The 20229-nt window shown below is 42.7% G+C and overlaps 2 protein-coding genes across 4 annotated transcripts in view; both read left to right on the forward strand.

Moving 5' to 3' along the window:
• Nucleotides 1-10522, forward strand: part of LOC120059218 (sodium-coupled neutral amino acid transporter 3-like) — a 31710-nt gene extending 21188 nt beyond the window's left edge. For both annotated transcript variants that reach the window (XM_039008093.1, XM_039008094.1), the window contains 6 exons: nucleotides 7377-7456; nucleotides 7605-7705; nucleotides 7908-8032; nucleotides 8462-8606; nucleotides 8827-8930; nucleotides 9072-10522. In XM_039008093.1, coding sequence (XP_038864021.1) covers nucleotides 7377-7456; nucleotides 7605-7705; nucleotides 7908-8032; nucleotides 8462-8606; nucleotides 8827-8930; nucleotides 9072-9176 — 660 coding nt within the window. In that variant the 3' untranslated portion in view covers nucleotides 9177-10522. The remainder of the gene's footprint in view (nucleotides 1-7376; nucleotides 7457-7604; nucleotides 7706-7907; nucleotides 8033-8461; nucleotides 8607-8826; nucleotides 8931-9071) is intronic.
• Nucleotides 10523-10822: 300 nt separating this feature from the next.
• Nucleotides 10823-20099, forward strand: LOC120058873 (wiskott-Aldrich syndrome protein-like). 2 transcript variants are annotated; one of them, XM_039007613.1, is made up of 11 exons: nucleotides 10823-11016; nucleotides 14010-14150; nucleotides 14376-14462; nucleotides 14600-14693; nucleotides 16640-16675; nucleotides 16769-16801; nucleotides 17668-17866; nucleotides 18068-18243; nucleotides 18429-18946; nucleotides 19044-19143; nucleotides 19283-20099. In XM_039007613.1, the coding sequence occupies exons 1-11, from the start codon at nucleotides 10909-10911 to the stop codon at nucleotides 19339-19341; spliced, it is 1551 nt and encodes a 516-aa protein (XP_038863541.1). In that variant the 5' UTR covers nucleotides 10823-10908; the 3' UTR covers nucleotides 19342-20099. The 2 variants fall into 2 exon arrangements, with proteins under 2 accessions (XP_038863541.1, XP_038863542.1); XM_039007614.1 differs by having other exon boundaries at nucleotides 17671-17866.
• Nucleotides 20100-20229: the final 130 nt, after the last annotated feature.

Genomic DNA, 20229 nt, shown 5'->3' on the forward strand with positions numbered 1-20229 from the left:
AGGGTAGAATTTCTGCAGATGGAGCAGGCCGCCACTATCAGGAATCAAGGTAAGACCCAGATGCAGACACGTCGAATTGACAATGGTTTAATATTCCAACAGGGGCAGGCAATAGACAGGTCAAGGCAGGCAGGGGTCAGTAAACCAGAGGTGGGGCAACGGTACTGGACGGCAGGCAGGCTCAGGGTCAGGGTAGGCAGAGGTCAACAATCCAGAGGTGGGGCAAAGGTACAGGTTGGCAGGCAGGCTCAGGGGCAGGCAGAGTGGTCAGGCAGGCGTGCTCAGAGTCAGGACAGGCAAGGGTCAAAACCAGGAGGGTGAGAAAAGGAGACTGGGAAAAGCAGGAGCTGAGAACAAAAACGCAGGTTGACTTAACAAACAAGACGAACTGGCAACGGACAAACAAAGAACACAGGTATAAATACACAGGGGATAATGGGGAAGATCGGCAACACCTGGAGGGGGGTGGAGACAATCACACGGACAGGTGAAACAGATCAGGGTGTGACAGCCACAAGGATGGGCAGTGGATGTCCGGATTGTGATCGCTGTTATGGACCCGTCGTCCAGGCTGGTGATTCTAGGCAGTAACTTAGGCAGATGTTAACAACGCACAGACACTCATGAAATACATAATTACATTTCTGCCCAAATGAGCTGCGTTTTGGCACTAAGTGATGGTTGTATGGGGAACTTGTTTAGGGCTCTATCACTTCCTAAGTGTCAAAGGAAATGAAACGAAAAGGAATCAAAGCATAAACAAAAAGATATACAAAATATAGTTGTCACCCCATAGTCATCTAATTGGACTGTATTCTATATACGTCCAAGGTCTTGGCAAAATGACCATATCATGGCATTGTCTAATGTCATATCTAGGGCATTCCTAATTTGCGGTGTGTTGCTAGGGCACTATCCTAAGTTGATAACTACATGATAAGTCTACAGCTGTAAGACACCAGCTTCGGGCAGTCTACAGGGATGACCTATGGACCTCTTGTGGAGAAACTGGTGAGTACTGTAGCTGTAGAGTCAAAGGCCTCAGAGTCAATTTTCAACTTTACTAAGGCTGGTATTTTGTTCGGATCCTTAAGTGATCCAAGCATAAATCCACATTAAATGTTCAGTTGTACATGTGCGTTTGTGCTTACACAAGCGCACATACCAAGTGAAAGAAACCATGTATCCGGGTAGGCTGCAACCTGTTCAGAATGCGTCTGACGTCATCAGATAATTTCCAGGTCAATGCCTTGATGTCAGTAAGAATTGATGTCAACCTCAAGACGTGTTAATGGGACCTGTAGTAGCTTTACTACACATCAATGTGTCTTACACCATTGCAGTGGTGGTAGGTATGAAGGAGTCTATTTCATAGCTATTTCATAGCTAACCTCACGACAGAATTACTCTCTAAGTACTGAACCAGTCGTACGCAGTGTGATCATGGTTCATTACTTCTAATAACTTTCCTCCTGAATGGAGGGTTCTATTTATTAGTGGCATGTGTGTAAACCATCAGAAGAGTGTTCTGGAGATTCCCTTACAACCTGAGTGACTACTAACTCCTCTATCACTGTTATCAATAGCAATTTGACTTGTGAGGTCTATAATCCTCTTTCTGATTGTTGCTGGACTGACTGTGCTGGCATTGGTACTGGTACTCAAGGGGACCAGTTAACCATAGCAATTTATTCTACCGGAACACATGATTAGAGAATTTTGATTATTTTTGCCATTTATTTTGGAGGGGGGAACGTCCACTGGACTTCTTTTATGACCAGTGTGGTACACCTCTGTAATATCTGTTCTAAGGTTGTCCCCGTCTAGTGGCCTGTCCGCTCCTCTCTGTTCTCATGGGGAAGTTTACAACTAGATTTGTTTTCTGCTCTGGCGGCCTCGTACAGTGTTGCACGTAGTCTTCAAAATGCTCAGTGGCTGTCGAGGCCTGTCGGTCACCACAGTGTCCGCGTGTGGCATCCTCTTCCAGTACCTGTGAACTGAGATGAGGATATCTGTCTGTGATATCGCAAGGTGTTTCACCAGTGGGAGTCATCGGGTCAGTTGCGGGACTGACGCCATTAGTGTTATTGTAAAGGGTGACAGTCCCCCACAAAGTGGAAGATGTATCATCGGAAGCAGAGTACACTCTGCACGTCAACGTTTTACTTGCTGATACGACCGCAGTGCTTGCGTAAGTGTTTGAAAGGCAAGAGAAGTTCATCTCAACTACAGTATTGCACGACTGCAAGGAGGAGGAAAGTTGCTCATTCACAAATACTGCTGGCTTGAAATCATGAAAAGAATGGTCAATCAGGTTTGCTGATTGAATGTGTCGAGATATCGTAATATCTCCTTGGATCGGATTCTGCACCAAGAGGTTTTCAAAATGTATTTTTCCCAAGGGGTGTTTTCGATAGATACCCCTCATTGGGGGAAGACAGTGTGGTCAGTGGGGAAGGCAATGTGACCTGTGACCATTCATGGTTGGTTTTCCAATCCATCAGTGAGAGTAACCGATCGATCAAGTCTACTCTGAGTAGCAGGGGTTCAGATTCGAGGCTGGTAACATACACAGGGTGAACAAGCGATACGTCCTGGAAGTGTAGTTTCAGCATGATTCTCAATGTGAGAGGTGAGGTAGTCTGAGTGAAACCTCGAAGTGTAGTGTCTCATCGTTCCACTTTTAATCAACGTTTAGTTGGCTTCAAAGACCTTTTCAGATTATTGAACAATGTTTGAGAGATGAGCGATATTGTCACGCCTTACTCAATTAGCGCATGACAAGTTAAGCAGCCCTCCAGGACTGTTTCCAGGTATGGCTGTTTAGAGTTGCGTTTCGTGGACATATTCCCCACAAAGTGGAGTGGTCGTTTGCAACAACGTGATGTGTCATTTCTGTTCAAGGTGGAAGCAGATCGACTTTTCAGATTTTGAGTGGGCTTGGCTTTAGCAAAGCTTTTGACCTTTTTCTTCGCAACCTTTGTATCAGAGTCTATAGACAAAGCCTGTGGGCTTGTTTCTTGATTGAGCGTGCCCTGGATAGGGTCTTGAGTGAGAGCGGGAGAAATTCGATTTTTAATGTCCTTGCTAAGGGTGTTAATTCCTGCAGACCTGGTGTCCAGCAATTCCCCGTCTAGTCCTTGTGACTTATCTTTTACCCTTTTCTCAAATGTTTCTCGCTTTAGCTCTTCACGTAGTGGAACTTCTAGAGAACATTGGTCTACGTTTCGATCGTCCTTTAACCCTTTATTACCCTTGTGCTCTGACGCTGTGTGCGTTGGGTGCAGGAACGTAGCGAACAGGTCGACTGTAACGGTAGTCGTTTCGACGGTGACGTACTTTACAGTTATTTTGACACGGTGGTTATTGGAGTCGTGGTTTCGTGGTAGAAACCACTGTTCTGCGTCATCTCTTGGTTTTCATTCTGAGCTTGTTTGACAGTGTTAGCCAGTGAGCTATTGTGTTTGCACGTCGTAGAACCACTTAATTCTAATTTCAAAGCTGTGGCAAGTTAGCATAGTCGTTTAGCACGTGTTGCTGTTGTAAACTAATGAACCTCGTCACGTGTCTATTCGATGTTCGCTTCAACAGGTAAAGCCTGTCAGAACCCTCAGTGTTCAGATAGCCATCCAATGTGTCCTCTCTGTCAGCTAGGAACGTTTCAGTGTCATTTGGCTGAACTGGAACGGAGTGAAAGGTGGGGAAATTTTTGCAGAGTTTGTCAAGGCGTTCCACGCCCAGCGGTTGGGGAGGGTTACTTCATCCTGTGGGGAAATTGCGGCCGAAAGGCCAAGAGGAGAAGCCAAGCTTTGGCTTTGTTGGCGAAGAGGCGCCATATTACTCAGTGCCGAATGGCCAAGAGGAGAAGACTGAGGGACACATGAGGGAGGCAAAGTCTGAGACCTTTTATTGTCTTCACTCCTTTGAGTACCGGGATCCGGTTGCTTCGTTGGGTAGTCACGCTGTAGCGTGTGACCATTCTGGAATTCCACCAGATTGTACCTAAGGGTGATATTCTGCTACATTGCAGAGTCCGCTTGAGCGCTTAGAGTACTGATTTTGGACACGTGAGTGTCACACTTGCTCCTTTCAGTCTCATATTTATCTGTCATGGTTTGCAGATAGAGGTCTTGAGTACGGAGCGAGAGATTCAGTGATGAGATTTTCTCCGCTTGCTTATCAATATTTCCATCTTCATCACCTGAGTTCTCTCATCATTCATTAGGTTAGTGACTTCAATGAGTTCTGCTGATTTGTCATCCAACTTAGTCATTGTGTTCATTAACTGATCGTCTTTGGTCTGCAGCATTTGGAGTAGAACATTGTTACTTTGAGTAACGTTCAACAAAACTGCATGCATGTTTGTAGATAACTCGTCAGATTTATCTAGTTTGGCGTGGACATCTTCGTATTTAGTTTTGACTAAATCGAGATGTTTCTGTGAAAAACGATTTTGTTCCTGTTGAAGACGATTTTGTTGAAGAGTTTGTGCTCGTTCCTTGTCATAAGTTTTTGCAATTACATTTAATTGTTCAGTTTTCAAATGCAGTTCCATATTTAGCACCAGTCTCAACGTCAGCATTGAAGAGGCGACTCCGGGATGCCTGCCATCTAGGCAGAGTTGCAAAGAAAAAGCCATATCTCAGACTGGCCAATAAAAAGAAAAGATTAAGATGGGAAAAAGAACACACACTGGACAGAGAAACTCTGCCTAGAAGGACAGCATCCCGGAGTCGCCTCTTCACTGTTGACGTTGAGACTGGTGTTTTGTGGGTACTCTTTTACTATTTTTTTTCATGCAATTTCTCGCATGGAATAGCCTTCATTTCTCAGAACAAGAATAGACTGACGAGTTTCAGAATAAAGGTCTTTGTTTCTGTCCATTTTGAGCCTGTAATCGAACCCACAAATGTTGATGCTCCAGATACTCAACTAGTCTAAAGAATGCCAATTTTATTGCTTCTTTGACTATGACTATGTCTGAAAAACAAGACGGAGGAAACCTCCTTGTATTGTTCAAATGGCAACACACACGTCAACAAGTCCTGTCTACAACTCCCATGTTGTATAACATAATGTGGGTGCATAATGCAATCTGCTTTTCAATTTTATATAGGCTGAATCAAAATGAATGCCTCATTCTATCTTAGATTCCTCGCACGGGGGCTCCAAATATCGTAGCATTTGTTGTCATTAAATGTGAAGACCTTTATATTATCAAATCAATTCTCTATGTGTAATTATTCCATGATTAAACAAATCACGGAATAGTAATTAACTAGGAAGGCACCACGGGAAAATGTTGTTTATAGAGTTGCAATTTCCCAAATATAACTTTAAAGATATTTTATTATCTTATCATTTACAGTCGTCTATTAATGTATTATTTCCTCACCAGTCTCATTCCTGAACGTCACAAACCCTTGGATATCTGCACAAACCCTACCATCATAAATCATGAATCAGCTAAAAACAGCTATATACAGTTGAAGTCGGAGGTTTACATACACTTAGGTTGGAGTCATTAAAACTAGTTTTTCAACCACTCCACAAATTTCTTATTAACAAACTATAGTTTTGGCAAGTCGGTTAGGACATCTACTTTGTGCCTGACACAAGTAATTTTTCCAACAATTGTTTACAGACAGATTATTTCACTTATAATTCACTCTATCACAATTCCAGTGGGTCAGACGTTTACATACACTAAGTTGACTGTCCCTTTAAACAGCTTGGAAAATTCCAGAAAAGGATGTCTTTGTCTTTAGAATCTTCTGATAGGCTAAATGACATAATTTGAGTCAATTGGAGGTGTACCTGTGGATGCATTTCAAGGCCTACCTTCAAACTCAGTGCCTCTTTGCTTGACATCATGGGAAAATCAAAAGAAATCAGCCAAGAAATAAAAATTGTAGACCTCCACAAGTCTGGTTCATCCTTGGGAGCAATTTCCAAATGCCTGAAGGTACCACGTTCCTCTGTACAAACAATAGTATGCAAGTATAAACACCATGGGACCATGCAGCTGTCATACCGTTCAGGGAAGGAGACGGATTCTGTCTCCTAGAGATGAACGTACTTTGGTGCGAAAAGTGCAAATCAATCCCAGAACAACAGCAAAGGTCCTTGTGAAGATGCTGCAGGAAACAGGTACAAAAGTATCTATATCCACAGTAAAACGAGTCCTATATCGACATTACCTGAAAGGCCGCTCAGCAAGGAAGAAGCCACTGCTCCAAACCGCCATAAAAAAGCCAGACTACGGTTTGCAACTGCTCATGGGGACAAAGATCATACTTTTTGGAGAAATGTCCTCTGGTCTGATGAAACAAAAATAGAACTGTTTGGCCATAATGACCATCGTTATGTTTGGAGGAAAAGGGGGGAGGCTTTCAAGCCGAAGAACACCATCCCAACCGTGAAGCACGGGGGTGGCAATATCATGTTGTGTGGGTGCTTTGCTGCAGGAGGGACTGGTGCACTTCACAAAATAGATGGCATTGTGAGGAAGGAAAATTCTGTAGATATATTGAAGCAAAATCTCAAGACATCGGTCAGGAAGTTAAAGCTTTGTCGCAAATTAGTCTTCCAAATGGACAATGACCCCAAGCATACTTCCAAAGTTGTGGAAAAATGGCTTAAGGACAACAAAGTCAAGGTATTGGAGTGGCCATCACAAATTCCTGATCTCAATCTTATAGAAAATGTGTGTGCAGAACTGAAAAAGCGTGTGCGAGCAAGGGGGCCTACAAACCTGACTCAGTTACACCTTCTCTGTCAGGAGGAATGGGCCAAAATGCACCCAACTTATTGTGGGAAGCTTGTGGAAGGCTACCTGAATCATTTGACCCAAGTTAAACAATTTAAAGGCAATGCTACCAAATACTAATTGAGTGTATGTAAACTTCTGACCCACTGGGAATGTGATGAAAGAAATAAAAGCTGAAATAAATAATTCTCTGTACTATTATTCTGACATTTCACATTCTTAAAATAAAGTGATGATCCTAACTGACCTAAGACAGGAAATTTTTAGGATAAAATGTCAGGTATTGTGAAGAAGTTTAAATGTTTTTGGCTAAGGTGTATGTAAACTTCCGACTTCAACTGTATATACAGATCTTCACAGGAGAGTTATGACAGTGTACTTTGAAGAATTGATTTGTTTAACACTTTTTGGTCACTACATGATTCCATATGTGTTATTTAATAGGTTTGATGTCTTCACTATTATTCTAAAATGTAGAAAATAGTACAAATAAAGAAAAGCCCTTGAATGAGTGGGTGTGTCCTAACTTTTGACTGGTAGTGTATGTTTTTACTACACTCAAATGAGCGTCTAGTTATGTTTATAAATTTGGTTTGATTTCCTTCAGACAGCATATACCATCCCTATCCTGGCTTTTGCTTTTGTCTGCCACCCTGAGGTGCTTCCCATCTACACAGAGCTACAAGAGTAAGTCATGATCTGACACAACTGAGATTAGAGATGCAACACATATCCCTATGATTCACACACATACTACAGTAGACTACTGTCATATTCAGGTACTAACTACTGCCAAATTCAGGTACTAATCTATGTCTGTCCACTGTGACCTTAGTGCCACCAAGAAACGCATGCAGACAGTTGCCAACATCTCCATTCTGGCCATGTTCGTTATGTACGGGCTAACCGCTATCTTTGGTTACCTTACCTTCTTTGGTAAGATACTGCTCCTGAAGCAATGAGAATAATGAAGTAATTATTATGTTCAGACTGTTCACTCATGTTGTTACTGTGTTGTTACCATATTGAGAAGTCTGGAATTGGAGAACTGGTGTATGAATGTATGGTTATGACTGTTTTAAGGCATACATGTGTGTGTTGAAGTATAACCACCATTCTCTGTTTCTCTGTGTTTTAGGTGGAGTAGAGTCCGAGCTCCTTCATACATACATTAAAGTGGACCCCTTGGACACACTGATCCTGTGTGTGCGTATGGCTGTGCTGGTGGCTGTTACTCTTACTGTCCCTGTGGTTCTCTTTCCGGTGAGACTCAAATTACAAGCAGGTAGAGGTGGGCAACAGCTACCAGAACAGTGTGTGCTGGCTTGTGTTTATGTATTATTATATTGGCTTGAAGGGTCCAGTAATGTTACAATAATGCATCCTTACTCTGAAGTCACTGCAGTGTGAGTATGAGGATAATGAAGCTCTTGACCTGCAATACCCTTCTGCTATGGTCGCTAATTGGCTGACAGGTTTCAGGAACGTATCTGACATGCTTCTCCTGAGACATGGTTTGTGTCCCAAATGGCACCCTATTCCCTATATAGTGCACTAATTTTGACCAGGGCCCACAGAACTCTGGTTAAAAGTAGTGCACTACGTAGGGGAATAGGGTGTCAATTAGGACGTAGCCAGGGTGTATGACGCAGGTCTGGTGACATCTCTCTGTCCCTCCACCCCCCTCTTTAGATTCGCAGGGCCCTGCTGCAGCTGCTGTTCCCTGAAAAGCCCTTCCACTGGGCTCGCCACATCACCATTGCTGTGTGTCTCCTTATCATCGTCAACCTACTGGTCATCTTCGTGCCCACCATCCGAGACATTTTCGGTATCATTGGTAAGTGTGCAGAGACAGAGACCTGTCAAATGATTCTGGTTTCAATGCAAACCTAGTTTAGATTCACAGACTATTGTTATCCAAAGTAGAAACTATGACCTCTAATAGTTTTATTCCTATAGAAAATGTTCACATTCAACTTCCCTCCACCTCTTCACCCCTCCCTTCCCCACTCCCTCCCTCCCTCCCTTCGTCCATCTATTCCCCCTGCCCAACCCAGGGGCGACCTCTGCACCCAGCCTGATCTTCATCCTCCCGGGAATCTTCTACATCAGGATTGTTCCTGAAGAAACGGAACCTCTAAAATCCAAACCAAAGATTATGGTAAAACCTCAATCCGTTGTCTCATCTTCTTTAGCGATGTAGCAGTAAATAGTCTTTAGTAATTAGTCATGCTTACTATATGAATTAATGTCAGAAAATGCGCTGTCATCCATCTCTTTGCCTCCCCCTCTCTCCCTGCAGGCTTCCTGTTTTGCTGTCTTAGGCTTCATCTTCATGGTGATGAGTACGTCATTCATCATTATTGATTGGGTGTCCGGAGAGTCTCGGAGTGGAGGCGGACACTAGCAACAGACAACAATAAACAAGAATACCAAAATGCCAACCAAAGCTCTCCCAAACATCAAATTCTCCCCGACGTGCCCATTATTTGACCATAGCCAAATGACAGGGTCTCGGCTGGACATGGAAAATAATATATACTGAACAGAAATATAAACGCAACATGTAAAGTGTTGGTCCTATGTTTCACGAGCTGAAATAAAATATCCCAGAAATGTTCCATATTTTTATTCAGTGTATAATTTCACTTCCCCCACAAGATGGCATTATGCTCCATGTGGTGAAGAAAACAGAACCAGCAGCACAACAACACAAAGCAACAGTTCTGAGGTGACAAACATTGTGGTTTGCTTTCAGGATGTTGTTTTGAGGCACTAGTGTAGTTGTCACTGGGACAACAGGTTTAAGTGAAATGTGTACTATTTTGACACGAGAAACAATGAGAAACCATAGTAATTGTCTTCTAAAGGTAATGATAGGATTTATGTTATAAGTGTACCAATAAATGGCTTCATCATTGCCAAAGTCATCATTACCTTCCTCATCTACCTCCCTTGAATCTTCAGTGAGATATTTGTATACGTAAGGAAATCAAATGCATCTAATATTCTGGCATTCTGCAGATTTTCTCTTTCTGGTAAAGTTCGACTTTTCAAACAAGATTACAGAATGTTATGTAATTTGCTCTATTCCTGTCATTCAATGACTGTGTGTTATTTTTAGTGCAATCAAATCCAGTGTTTTTGCCCTATGCTCATATACATAGTGATAGGTGTATTGATTCCACAGCCTCCAGATGTGATCATTCTTGTTAGTTGTTCCATGATACCAAACTCATGTTAGGATAACACAGTTGAGAGATGTTCCTATGAGTGCAGTTATCAGCAGTGATAATGCCAGAAACCCTCCCAATTATTCATGACTGATTATTTTAAAAGCTTTCATTTAAACTCTATTTATATTATGTCCAATAACTTGAATTGGATATTTAAAACGTTTCTATTGTTTATATCTATCATGTTGTATATACAAAAAATGTACTCCTGGTCATCATGAATATGAAAGGAAAGGGCTGTTTGTGTGAGCATACACGCTAATGTCCACTCAACACAAACAAATACTGACCTCAGCTTCGCTTGTCAGTCAGACTCAAGAGCAGAAGTAATACAATGTCTCCTGCTATCTTTAGACTTGGCTTGTCTGAGTAAGTCTGTGAGAGCTCAGACAAACTGAGTCCTGTATCAGACGTGGTAAGCTGAACTATGGACCAACATTTTTAAGAGAGAATGGAGTCTGTTTTTTTATTTGGTCTTAAAAAATGTATGTTATTTGTCCAATAAAAGTTTCATGTAATTAAATGTTTTGAATCTGATTCATTCTCTTTTCTAATAAATTTCCCATTGAAAATTGGGGTCTGAGTAGCGTAAATTGAGTACCTGAGAAGAGTTTGCCATTTTTAGCAATGAAACAATGACTAAAACTTAAGAGACTCTGTAGTCAGACCATGAAATATAAGTAACACTACTGAGTGAGAGAAAGGGGGGAAAAATTGTGGTTGTCCATTTCCTGTTCTGAATCTTGGTGTGCATGTAACACATTGTAGAAGGCAGAAGAGAAACCATCTGCACCATTTCAACTTGTTATTCTAACAGTCAGTGCCTGTTTGAGGAAGAGGACAGACAGGCACGTCAATGCTCAGCTCAGTTTTGATACTAAGTAGATATTCTGAGAGGGGACTATGAGTCGGGGATCTAAGTCTAAAGGAGTTCAGGAGTACAGTCCCAGCTCTCTGCTGAGCACACAGGAGAATGAGAGGCTGGAAGACCTGCTGGGGAGGAGGTGTGCTGTAAGTCTTTCCTGGGGATGAGGGAAGGGAGGGGATGGTTGGTATGTAGACTGGTTGGATGGTAGGTACTTGGTAGGCCTATGTAAGAAACTATCTGGTTGATGTTTGGCATGGAGGAGACCTGGTTGGATGGTGTGTGGCTATTTGGTATGTAGGTGTATTTTAGGCATGTTGGTGCGGTAGTAGCACATGTCTAAGTGTTAAATAGCAACCAACTAAATAAAGGTTTTTCTGGCATATTCTGTGTTTTAAATATAGCCTTTTATTAACAAGGTCCATGTATACAGTAAGATATGATTGGGCAAATTTATGGTTGCTACTGCTTCAGTCTCATCATTATTGTTTCACTTTTATATAAATGACTAAATTAACCCCTTCAACTGTGGCTCTGATGTGTTTTATTTAGTGCATGGCAATTTCATTTGATGTAATCTAGATATTTGCCAACTTTAAAAGTAACATCTATTGTTAGAAATTCAAACAATTAAACATTTTGCATGTACACCAAGAGTCTCTACACAATGACTTTTAAACGGGCATGAGTGAATGACAGGAAATTGTGGTGTAAACCACTTCCTCTGGTAACAGAATTAGAGGCAGCAGTTTGTACACTGAGTGTACAAAACATTAAGAACACCCAGTGGTGTAAAGTGTTTAATTTGTACTTTTATTTAACTAGGCAAGTCAGTTAAGAACAAATTCTTAATTACAATGACGGCCTACACCGGCCAAACCCGGACGACGCTGGGCCAATTGTGCACCACCCTAAGGGACTCCCAATCATGACCAGGTGTGATACAGCCTGGATTCAAGCCAGGGTGTCTGTAATGACACCTCTATCACTGAGATGCAGTGCCTTAGACCGCTGCGCCACTCGAGAGCCCCAAAGTAAAAATACTTTTAAGTACTACTTAAGTAGCTTTTATGAGTATCTGTATTTTACTTTACTATTTATATTTTTGACAACTTTTACTTTTACTCCACTACATTCCAAAATAAAATAATGTACTTTTTACTCCTTACGTTTTCCCTGACACCCAAAAGTACTCGTTACATTTCAATCAGTGTAGGTAAAGGGGAGGAAACAGGTTAAAGAATGATTTTTAAGCCTTGAGACAATTGAGACATGGATTGTGTATGTGTGCCGTTCAGAGGGTGAATGGGCAAGACAAAAGATTTAAGTGCCTTTGAACGGGGTATGGTAGTAGGTGCCAGGCGCACCGGTTTGTATAAAGTACTGCAACGCTGGCGGGTTTTTCACGCTCAACAGTTTCCTGTGTGTATCAAGAATGGTCCACCAACATAAGGACATCCAGCCAGCTTGACACAACTGTGGGAAGCATTGGAGTCAACATGGGTCAGCATCCCTGTGGAATGCTTTCGACACCTTGTAGAGTCCATGCCCTGACACATTTAGGATGTTCTGAGGGCATTAGAAAGGTGTTCTTAATGTTTTGTATACTCAGTGTTTGTGCAGTCTGCTTTCTTTTGACATACCAACTTCCTGGTTTCTGAGGTAGGCCTAAGCCTGCAGTGGTAGCTGACAAGTCTAACAAAATATTATTCCTACCACAGAGAAAGTGATGTCATTATTGGGGGCAGGTCTTTGCTATGAAAACTACCCAAGAACTTTCCAAACCACTGAGTACCAGCTGCTTAAAGCACTCATCACAGGTAACTTAGGTCTGACAGATGTCAGACACTTTCCGTTGGACTGGTACAGTCCATTCCGGATAAATGCAAAGACTTCCGATTGTCCTAAATGTTTGAACTTAACCTGAGCACACACACACACACACTATCTACAGTAAGTAGAACAGGTATGTATTTGAGTTGAGTTGAGTTTGCACTTTTCTGATGTGCACTTATCTAGAGCCAACATACATATAAACTATACTAAACAAAAATATAAAAGCCACCTGTCAAGTGTTGGTCCCATGTTTCATGAACTGAAATAAAAGTTCCCAGAAATGTTCCATATGCACAAAAAGCTTATTTCTTTCAAATGTTCTCTGCATTTTTGTTTACATCCGTTGGTGAGCATTTCTACTTTGCCAAGATAATCCATCCACCTGGCAGGAGTGGCATATCAAGAAGCTGATTAAACAGCATGATTATTACACAGGTGCACCTTGTGCTAGGGACAATAAAAGGCCACTTTAAAATATGTAGTTTTGTCACACAACACAATGCCACAAATGTGAGCGTGCAATTGGCATGCTGACTGCAGGAATGTCCACCAGAGCTGTTGGCGTTGTGGCGTTGTGAGGGCAAGCGGTTTGCTGATGTCAACGTTGTGAACAGAGTGCCCCATGGTGGTATTTGTTACGGTATGGGCAGGCATAAGCTACGGACAACGAACACAATTGCATTTTATCAATGGCAATTTGAATGCACAGAGATACCGTGACGAGATCCTGAGGCCTATTGTCATGCCATTCATCCGCCGCCATCACCTCATGTTTCAGCATGATAATGCACAGCCCCACGTCGCAAGGATCTGTACACAATTCCTGGAAGCTGAAAATGTCCCAGTTCATCCATGGCCTGCATACTCACCAGACATGTCCTCCATTGAGCATGTTTGGGATGCTCTGGATCAACGTGTATGACAGCATGTTGCAGTTCCGCCAATATCCAGCAACTTCGCACAGCCATTGAAGAGGAGTGGGACAACATTCCACAGGCCACAATCAACAGCCTGATCAACTCTATGCGAAGGAGATGTATCGCTCTGCATGAGGCAAATTGTGGTCACTTCAGATACTGACTGGTTTTCTGATCCACGGTATCTATGACCAACAGATGCATACCTGTATTCCCAGTCATGTGAAAGCCACAGATTAGGGCCTAATGAATTTATTTCAATTGACTGATTTCCTTATATGAACTGTAACTCAGTAAAATCTCTGAAATTGTTGCATGTTGCGTTTATATTTATGTTCGGTATAATTAAATGTCCTGCGTGTGCGCATTTGTGTGTGTGTGTGTAGTCCCTGGCCACTACCGTAGCACAGCTGTACATGGCCCTGCCCCACAGTCCCACCTGCTGGAGCCTGCAGCAAACTGGGGTGGCCTGCTTCGTTAAGGACAACCATCGCCGTTCCTACTTCATACGCCTCTTTGATGTCAAGGTAACAGGAACATACACTGTCAGTCACAATGATGGAAAATATTAATCAATCAATCAAATGTAGTTATACAGCCATTTTTACATCAACAGATGTCACAAAGTGCATATACAGTAACCCAGCCTAGAAAAGGACCATTTGTTGATCCACTGTTGAGAAGTTTCCCATGAAGATATGAGTTGAAGAAGTGTTGGCCTTTCAGTTATATTAACAGTTGGCTTTTCCCAGAAAGGACAGCTGATCTGGGAGCAGGAGCTCTATAACCAAATGGTCTACCACTGTGCCCGGCCATTCTTCCATACCTTCGCTGCAGATGTAAGCAAACTTATCTTCCTCTACATTAATATGTCCTGGATACTCATGATGATGGCTTGACTGTAAATCCTAAGATGAGTGATTTTACTTTTGTCTTTCATGAGCCTATCCAAATGTTTCTCTCCAATCCAATGCAGGACTGCCAAGTGGGGCTGAACTTTGCAGATGAACAGGAGGCTGAAACCTTCCTTAGTGCAGTTGATGAGAAGATCAACCAGAGAAACCGTCAAGGTCAGGGTCATTTGTTGTAGAATGGAAGACAGAAAATTGTGTTGAGTTTTTTGGTATAGGATTGACATGACATCAGATTGTATATTAGGCTACTATGTCCTCCATGTTGGTTACTGGTGAACTGTCCCACTGGGCACAGACGTCAATTCAACGTCTATTCCATGTTGGTTCAATGTAATTTCATTGAAATGATGTGTAAACAACGTTGATTCAACCAGTGTGTGCCCAGTGGGGTGATGTTTGTATTTGAGTCATACAGCGCATTCGGAAAGTATTTAGACCTCTTGACTTTTTCCACATTTTGTTACGTTACAGCCTTACTCTAAAATTGATTAAATATATTTTTTTCCTCATCGACCTACACCCCATAGTGACAACGCAAAAACAGGTTTTTAGAAAAGAATGAAACATACATTTACATAAGTATTCAGACCCTTCACTCAGTACTTTTTTGAAGCACCTTTGGCAGCGATTACAGTCTTGAGTCTTCTTGGGTATGACGCGACAAGCTTGGCACACCTGTATTTGGGGAGTTTCTCCCATTCTTCTCTGCAGATCCTCTCAAGCTCTGTCAGGTTGGATGGGGAGTGTCGCTGCACAGCTATTTTCAGGTCTCTCCATTTTCATGCTCTGACTGGGCTACACAAGGACATTCAGAGACTTGTCCCGAAGCCACTCCTGCATTGTCTTGGCTGTGTGATTAGGGTCGTTGTCCTGTTGGGAGGTGAACCTTCGCCCCAGTCTGAGGTCCTGAGCGCTCTGGAGCAGGTTTTCATCAAGGATCTCTCTGTACTTTGCTCTGTTTATTATTCCCTTGATCCTGACTAGTCTCACAGTCCCTGCTGCTGAAAAACATTCCCACAGCATGATGTTGCCACAACCATGCTTCACCGTAGGGATGGTATTGGCCAAGTGATGAGCAGTGCCTGGTTTCCTCCAGACGTGACGCTTGGCATTCAGGCCAAAGAGTTCAATCTTGGTTTCATCAGACTAGAGAATCTTGTTTCTCAGGGTCTAAGAGTACTTCAGGTGCCTTTTGGCAAACTCCAAGCGGGCTGTCACGTGCCTTCCGCCTGGCCACTCTATCATAAAGGCCTGATTGGTGGAGTGCTGCAGAGATGGTTGTCCTTCTGGAAGGTTCTCCCATCGCCACAGAGGAACTCTGGAGCTCTGCCAGAGTGACCATCGGGTTCTTGGTCACCTCCCTGACCAAGGCCCTTCTCCCCCGATTGCTCAGTTTGCCCGGGCGGCCAGCTCTAGGAAGAGTCTTGATGGTTCCAAACTTCTTCCATTTAAGAATAATGGACGCCACTGTGTTCTTGGGGACCTTCAATGCTGTAGACATTTTTTGGTACCCTTCCCCAAATCTGTGCCTCGACACAGTCCTGTCTCAGAGCTCTATAGACAATTCATTCGACCTCATGGCTTGGTTTCTGCTCTGACATGCACTGTCAACTGTGGGACCTTATATAGACAGGTGTGTGCCTTTCCAAATTATGTCCAATCAATTGAATTTACCACAGGTGGACTCCAATCAATTTGTAGAAACATCTCAAGGATGATCAATGGAAACAGGATGCACCTGAGCAAAATTTTGAGTCTCATAGCAAAGGGTCTGAATACTTGTGTAAATCATTTCAAAAACCTGTTTTCACTTTGTCATTATGGGGTATTGTGTGCAGATTGATGAGGGGGAAAAAGTATTTCATCAATTTTAGAATAAGGCTGTAACGTAACAAAATGTGGAAAAAGTGAAGGGGTCTGAATACTTTCCTAATGCACTGTATTTGAACTAATATATCTCTGACACTGGAAACATAACAGATATTGTAATGTGAGGTTCCATGGAGGGTAGCTGTGGCGTTTCAAAGTAAAGGTTGTGGTGAAGATGAGTACATATGATCTCAACTGGCATCCTCTTGTTCCTCCTTCCTTCCCTCTCACAGTGTCAGAGAAGAAACAGCGCCCCCTGCCTTCCAGTGGTAAGACTGATTTACACTGAGGCCCTTATCTGAAGTAATCCCAAAATAATCCTCGTATTCTCCCTGATCAAATTCTGTGTGTTTTACTTACAGACAGAGGGGGACTACCTCCACTTCCTGGTAAAGGTGAGTATCCCTCATTCCATTGTATGTGTTATACCTGGGCTCCCAAGTGGCGCAGCAGTCTAACACACTGTATCGCAGTGCTAAAGGTGTCACTACAGACCGTGGTTCGTTCCCAGCCTGGCCGTGATCGGGAGTCCCATAGTGCGGCGCACAATTGCCTCAGCATTGTCCTGGTTAGGGTTTGGCTGGTGTAGGCTGTCATTGTGAATAATAATTTGATCTTAACTGACTTAAATAAAGGTTCAATAGAAATATTACTAAGTACTGTACATGCCGTTCACAAGTTTGGGGTCACTTAGAAATATCTTTTTTTTTAAAGAAAAGCCAATTTTTTGTTCATTAAAATAACATAAAATTGCTCCAGATACTCAACTAGTCTAAAGAAGGCCAGTTTTATTGCTTCGTTAATCAGCACAACAGTTTTCAGCTGTGTTAACATAATTGCAAAAGTGTTTTCTAGTAATCAATTAGCCTTTTAAAATGATAAACTTTGATTAGCTAACACAACGTGCCATTGGAACACAGGAGTGATGGTTGCTGATAATGGGCCTCTACCCTTTTGTAGATATTCCAAAAAACATCAGCCGTTTCTAGCTACAATAGTCATTTACAACATGAACAATGTCTACACTGTATTTCTGATAAATTTGATGTTATTTTAATGGACAACAATGTGCTTTTCTTTCAAAAACAAGGACATTTCTAAGTGACCCCAAACTTTTGAACAGTAGTGTATATATACCTCAGGCACAATAACTGACCCAATATCTAAACTGTAAACATATACATTACACATCTCTGACAAGATATCTTTACCCACGAGAGACATATACTGTGACTTATGCATGTACACTTCCATTGTAAAGCAGGATCTGGCAGTCCCACTTCTCCCTCCATGGCCACCATGGACATCCAGAACCCAGACATCCAGGCTTCACGCTACCGCTCCGTCACACCTGTGCCTGCCCCTGCCTTTGTCAGTAAGGCAAAGAAGGACAAGAAAAAGGACAAGAAGAAGATCAGTAAACTCTCCAAAGCAGACATAGGAGCACCCAGTGGGTTCAAGTGAGTGGATACTAAGCACACACATATAAGCAGGCAGTTAAATAAAGCCTTCATAATCTATCACAACACATGTAACCTCATGACACCTTGTCATAAAATTGTTTGTCCTCAATTTGTTTAATTTACAAATCCAGGATTGTCTCCAAGCGTGCCACTCATTCAGGTGTATTTTCCTCTTCCTCTCTCTCCTCCCCTCCTCAGACACGTGAGTCATGTGGGCTGGGACCCCAACAACCTGGACCCTGACCTGAAGAAGCTGCTGTCCTGTGCTGGGATCAGTGAGGCTGAGTTGAAGGATGAGGAGACCTCCCAACTCATCCAACAAGTCATTGAGAACTCAGGCGGCATGGAGGCAGTCAAAAAGGCCATGAACACTGGTGAGTGTCGTTCTGAGTGTCTGTCTACTGGTCTAAAGTTCATCATCACTTCAGTGGAAGTATTGAATTGTACTTCACTGTAGGCTATTGTTCTGGTGTACTGTTATACAATTTTATTACTAAATGTAAATCAAACTATTTTTGTAATCCAATATTTTGCTGTTTTTTCATCCCATTGCATACAGGTCCTGGGCCTCCTGGTAGGCAGGGTCCTCTCCCCCCAGTACCAGGGAGCTGTTCCTCCCCTCCTGCCCCTCCTCCTCCACGGGGAGGTCGCTCTGGCCCTCTGCCCCCTGTCCCAGGACAGCCAGGGCGTGGCCCGCCCCCCTCCCAGCCCCCTCCTTCACGTGGAGCCCTGCCACCTCCACCCCCGTTAGGCGGCCGAGGTGGACTCCCACCCCCTCCACCCTCTGTGTCCCATAGTTCTCTTCCACCTCCCCCTCCCCCTGGTCACCAGCGCTCCATGCCTGCACCTCCTCCTCCTGCTCCATCCACCCCCAGTCGAGGAGGCCCAGCGCCTCCTCCACCTCCTCCTCCCCCGCCTCCCACAGCCCAGAGCTCTGGAGACTTTCCTCCTCCTCCTCCCCCCTGTAAAGATCCCCCACCACCTGCTCCTGCATCTTCAGGAGGAGGTGGAGGAGGAGGTGGAGGTGAAAGAGGAGCTCTGCTGGACCAGATCCGCCTGGGAAGGAAGCTCAAAAACGTAAACCCAACTTGTTCAAATACAAAATTGTCTTTGTCAGTGAGATTGAGTCTACATATTTCAGTTTACATAATCATTGACCTTTTGTGTGTCCCAGGTCCCAGACAGTCCTGAGCCTACCCAGGAAGACTCAGAGGGTATTGTAGGAGCTCTGATGATGGTTATGCAGAAGAGGAGTAAAGTCATTCACTCCTCTGGTGAGCACCTTCTCATCCTAATCTTTCAATCATTCATTCTACAAATGTGTAAATTAAAACAAATGCATTGTGGCTTGTCCTCTTGAATCTTAAAATTAATCTCTGCATAACAGATATTCATTCCTCTCTTCTGTTTCAGATGAAGGTGAAGAAGAAGGAGGGTATGATGATGAAGATGATGATGAATGGGACGACTGATAAGTGCATTCCGTACTGTATTATTTTCCACTCTGTAACCATGGACTTCAAAGTTAGGTTGATCCAGTTAGATTTAGGCCTAGATTCAGTCTGCAGCGCTGAAGATCCATGCTCTACCGCAGATTTTTATCTTACCATGAATGCTGGAACAATGCCTTTAAATTTCAATTGCGCAGTAGTGCGGATCTTCAGCGCTATGGATTGAATCTAGCCCTTACACATAGAAAATGTACACCTGAAGAATGCTACAGATAAGGATTGTGTGAAAGGCCCAAAGGTTAAATATATCAACAGAACGTAGGACAGAGAAGGTTAGATGGGATAACATATCTTTATATCTGTCGTTTGAACGTTTCCATTGTAGGACTCATGCTGAGTATGTACATTACATTACAGTATGTTGCTCAATATCATTATAAAAGATGGTGAGGTCTTCTACACACAGTCTTCTTTCTACCTGTTCCCATTCAAATATTTTATATTACTGGAATGTAGTATTACAACTAATATTATGCACACATATGATTTCCCATCTTAATCTTCTACATGTAGATATTGTCTGTTTTGTGCAAATATAAACAAACATAGGTCACAAAGGCGTTAGAGAGCGCAAGAGTCACCACAATTACAACATCACATATGGTTTTAGTAGACAAATACATACATCATACCATACAATTAATATCTCTCAACGTTGAACAATAAGATGTACACATTTCCAAACTGAATAAAGAATGCAAAGACAAACGCTTTTTAATTATTATACATGAATAAACCATGGATCTATTATTATCATATGATATATACACATATCAATATATTACATTTCTATACTGAGATACTGGGTTGTGTGAGGGTGTCACCACCACCATACAAAGGGAGATGAAG

The sequence above is a fragment of the Salvelinus namaycush genome, chromosome 14 (assembly GCF_016432855.1).
Source record: "Salvelinus namaycush isolate Seneca chromosome 14, SaNama_1.0, whole genome shotgun sequence".
Lineage (NCBI taxonomy): Eukaryota > Metazoa > Chordata > Actinopteri > Salmoniformes > Salmonidae > Salvelinus > Salvelinus namaycush.

Bases quoted from the DNA above. Each gene is read 5' to 3' on its own strand.
- LOC120058873 (XM_039007613.1), top strand. From the start codon at position 10,909: ATGAGTCGGGGATCTAAGTCTAAAGGAGTTCAGGAGTACAGTCCCAGC. The intron at 14,151-14,375 runs GTAACAGGAACA...GGCTTTTCCCAG, and splicing joins TACGCCTCTTTGATGTCAAG to AAAGGACAGCTGATCTGGGA. The intron at 14,463-14,599 runs GTAAGCAAACTT...AATCCAATGCAG, and splicing joins TCCATACCTTCGCTGCAGAT to GACTGCCAAGTGGGGCTGAA.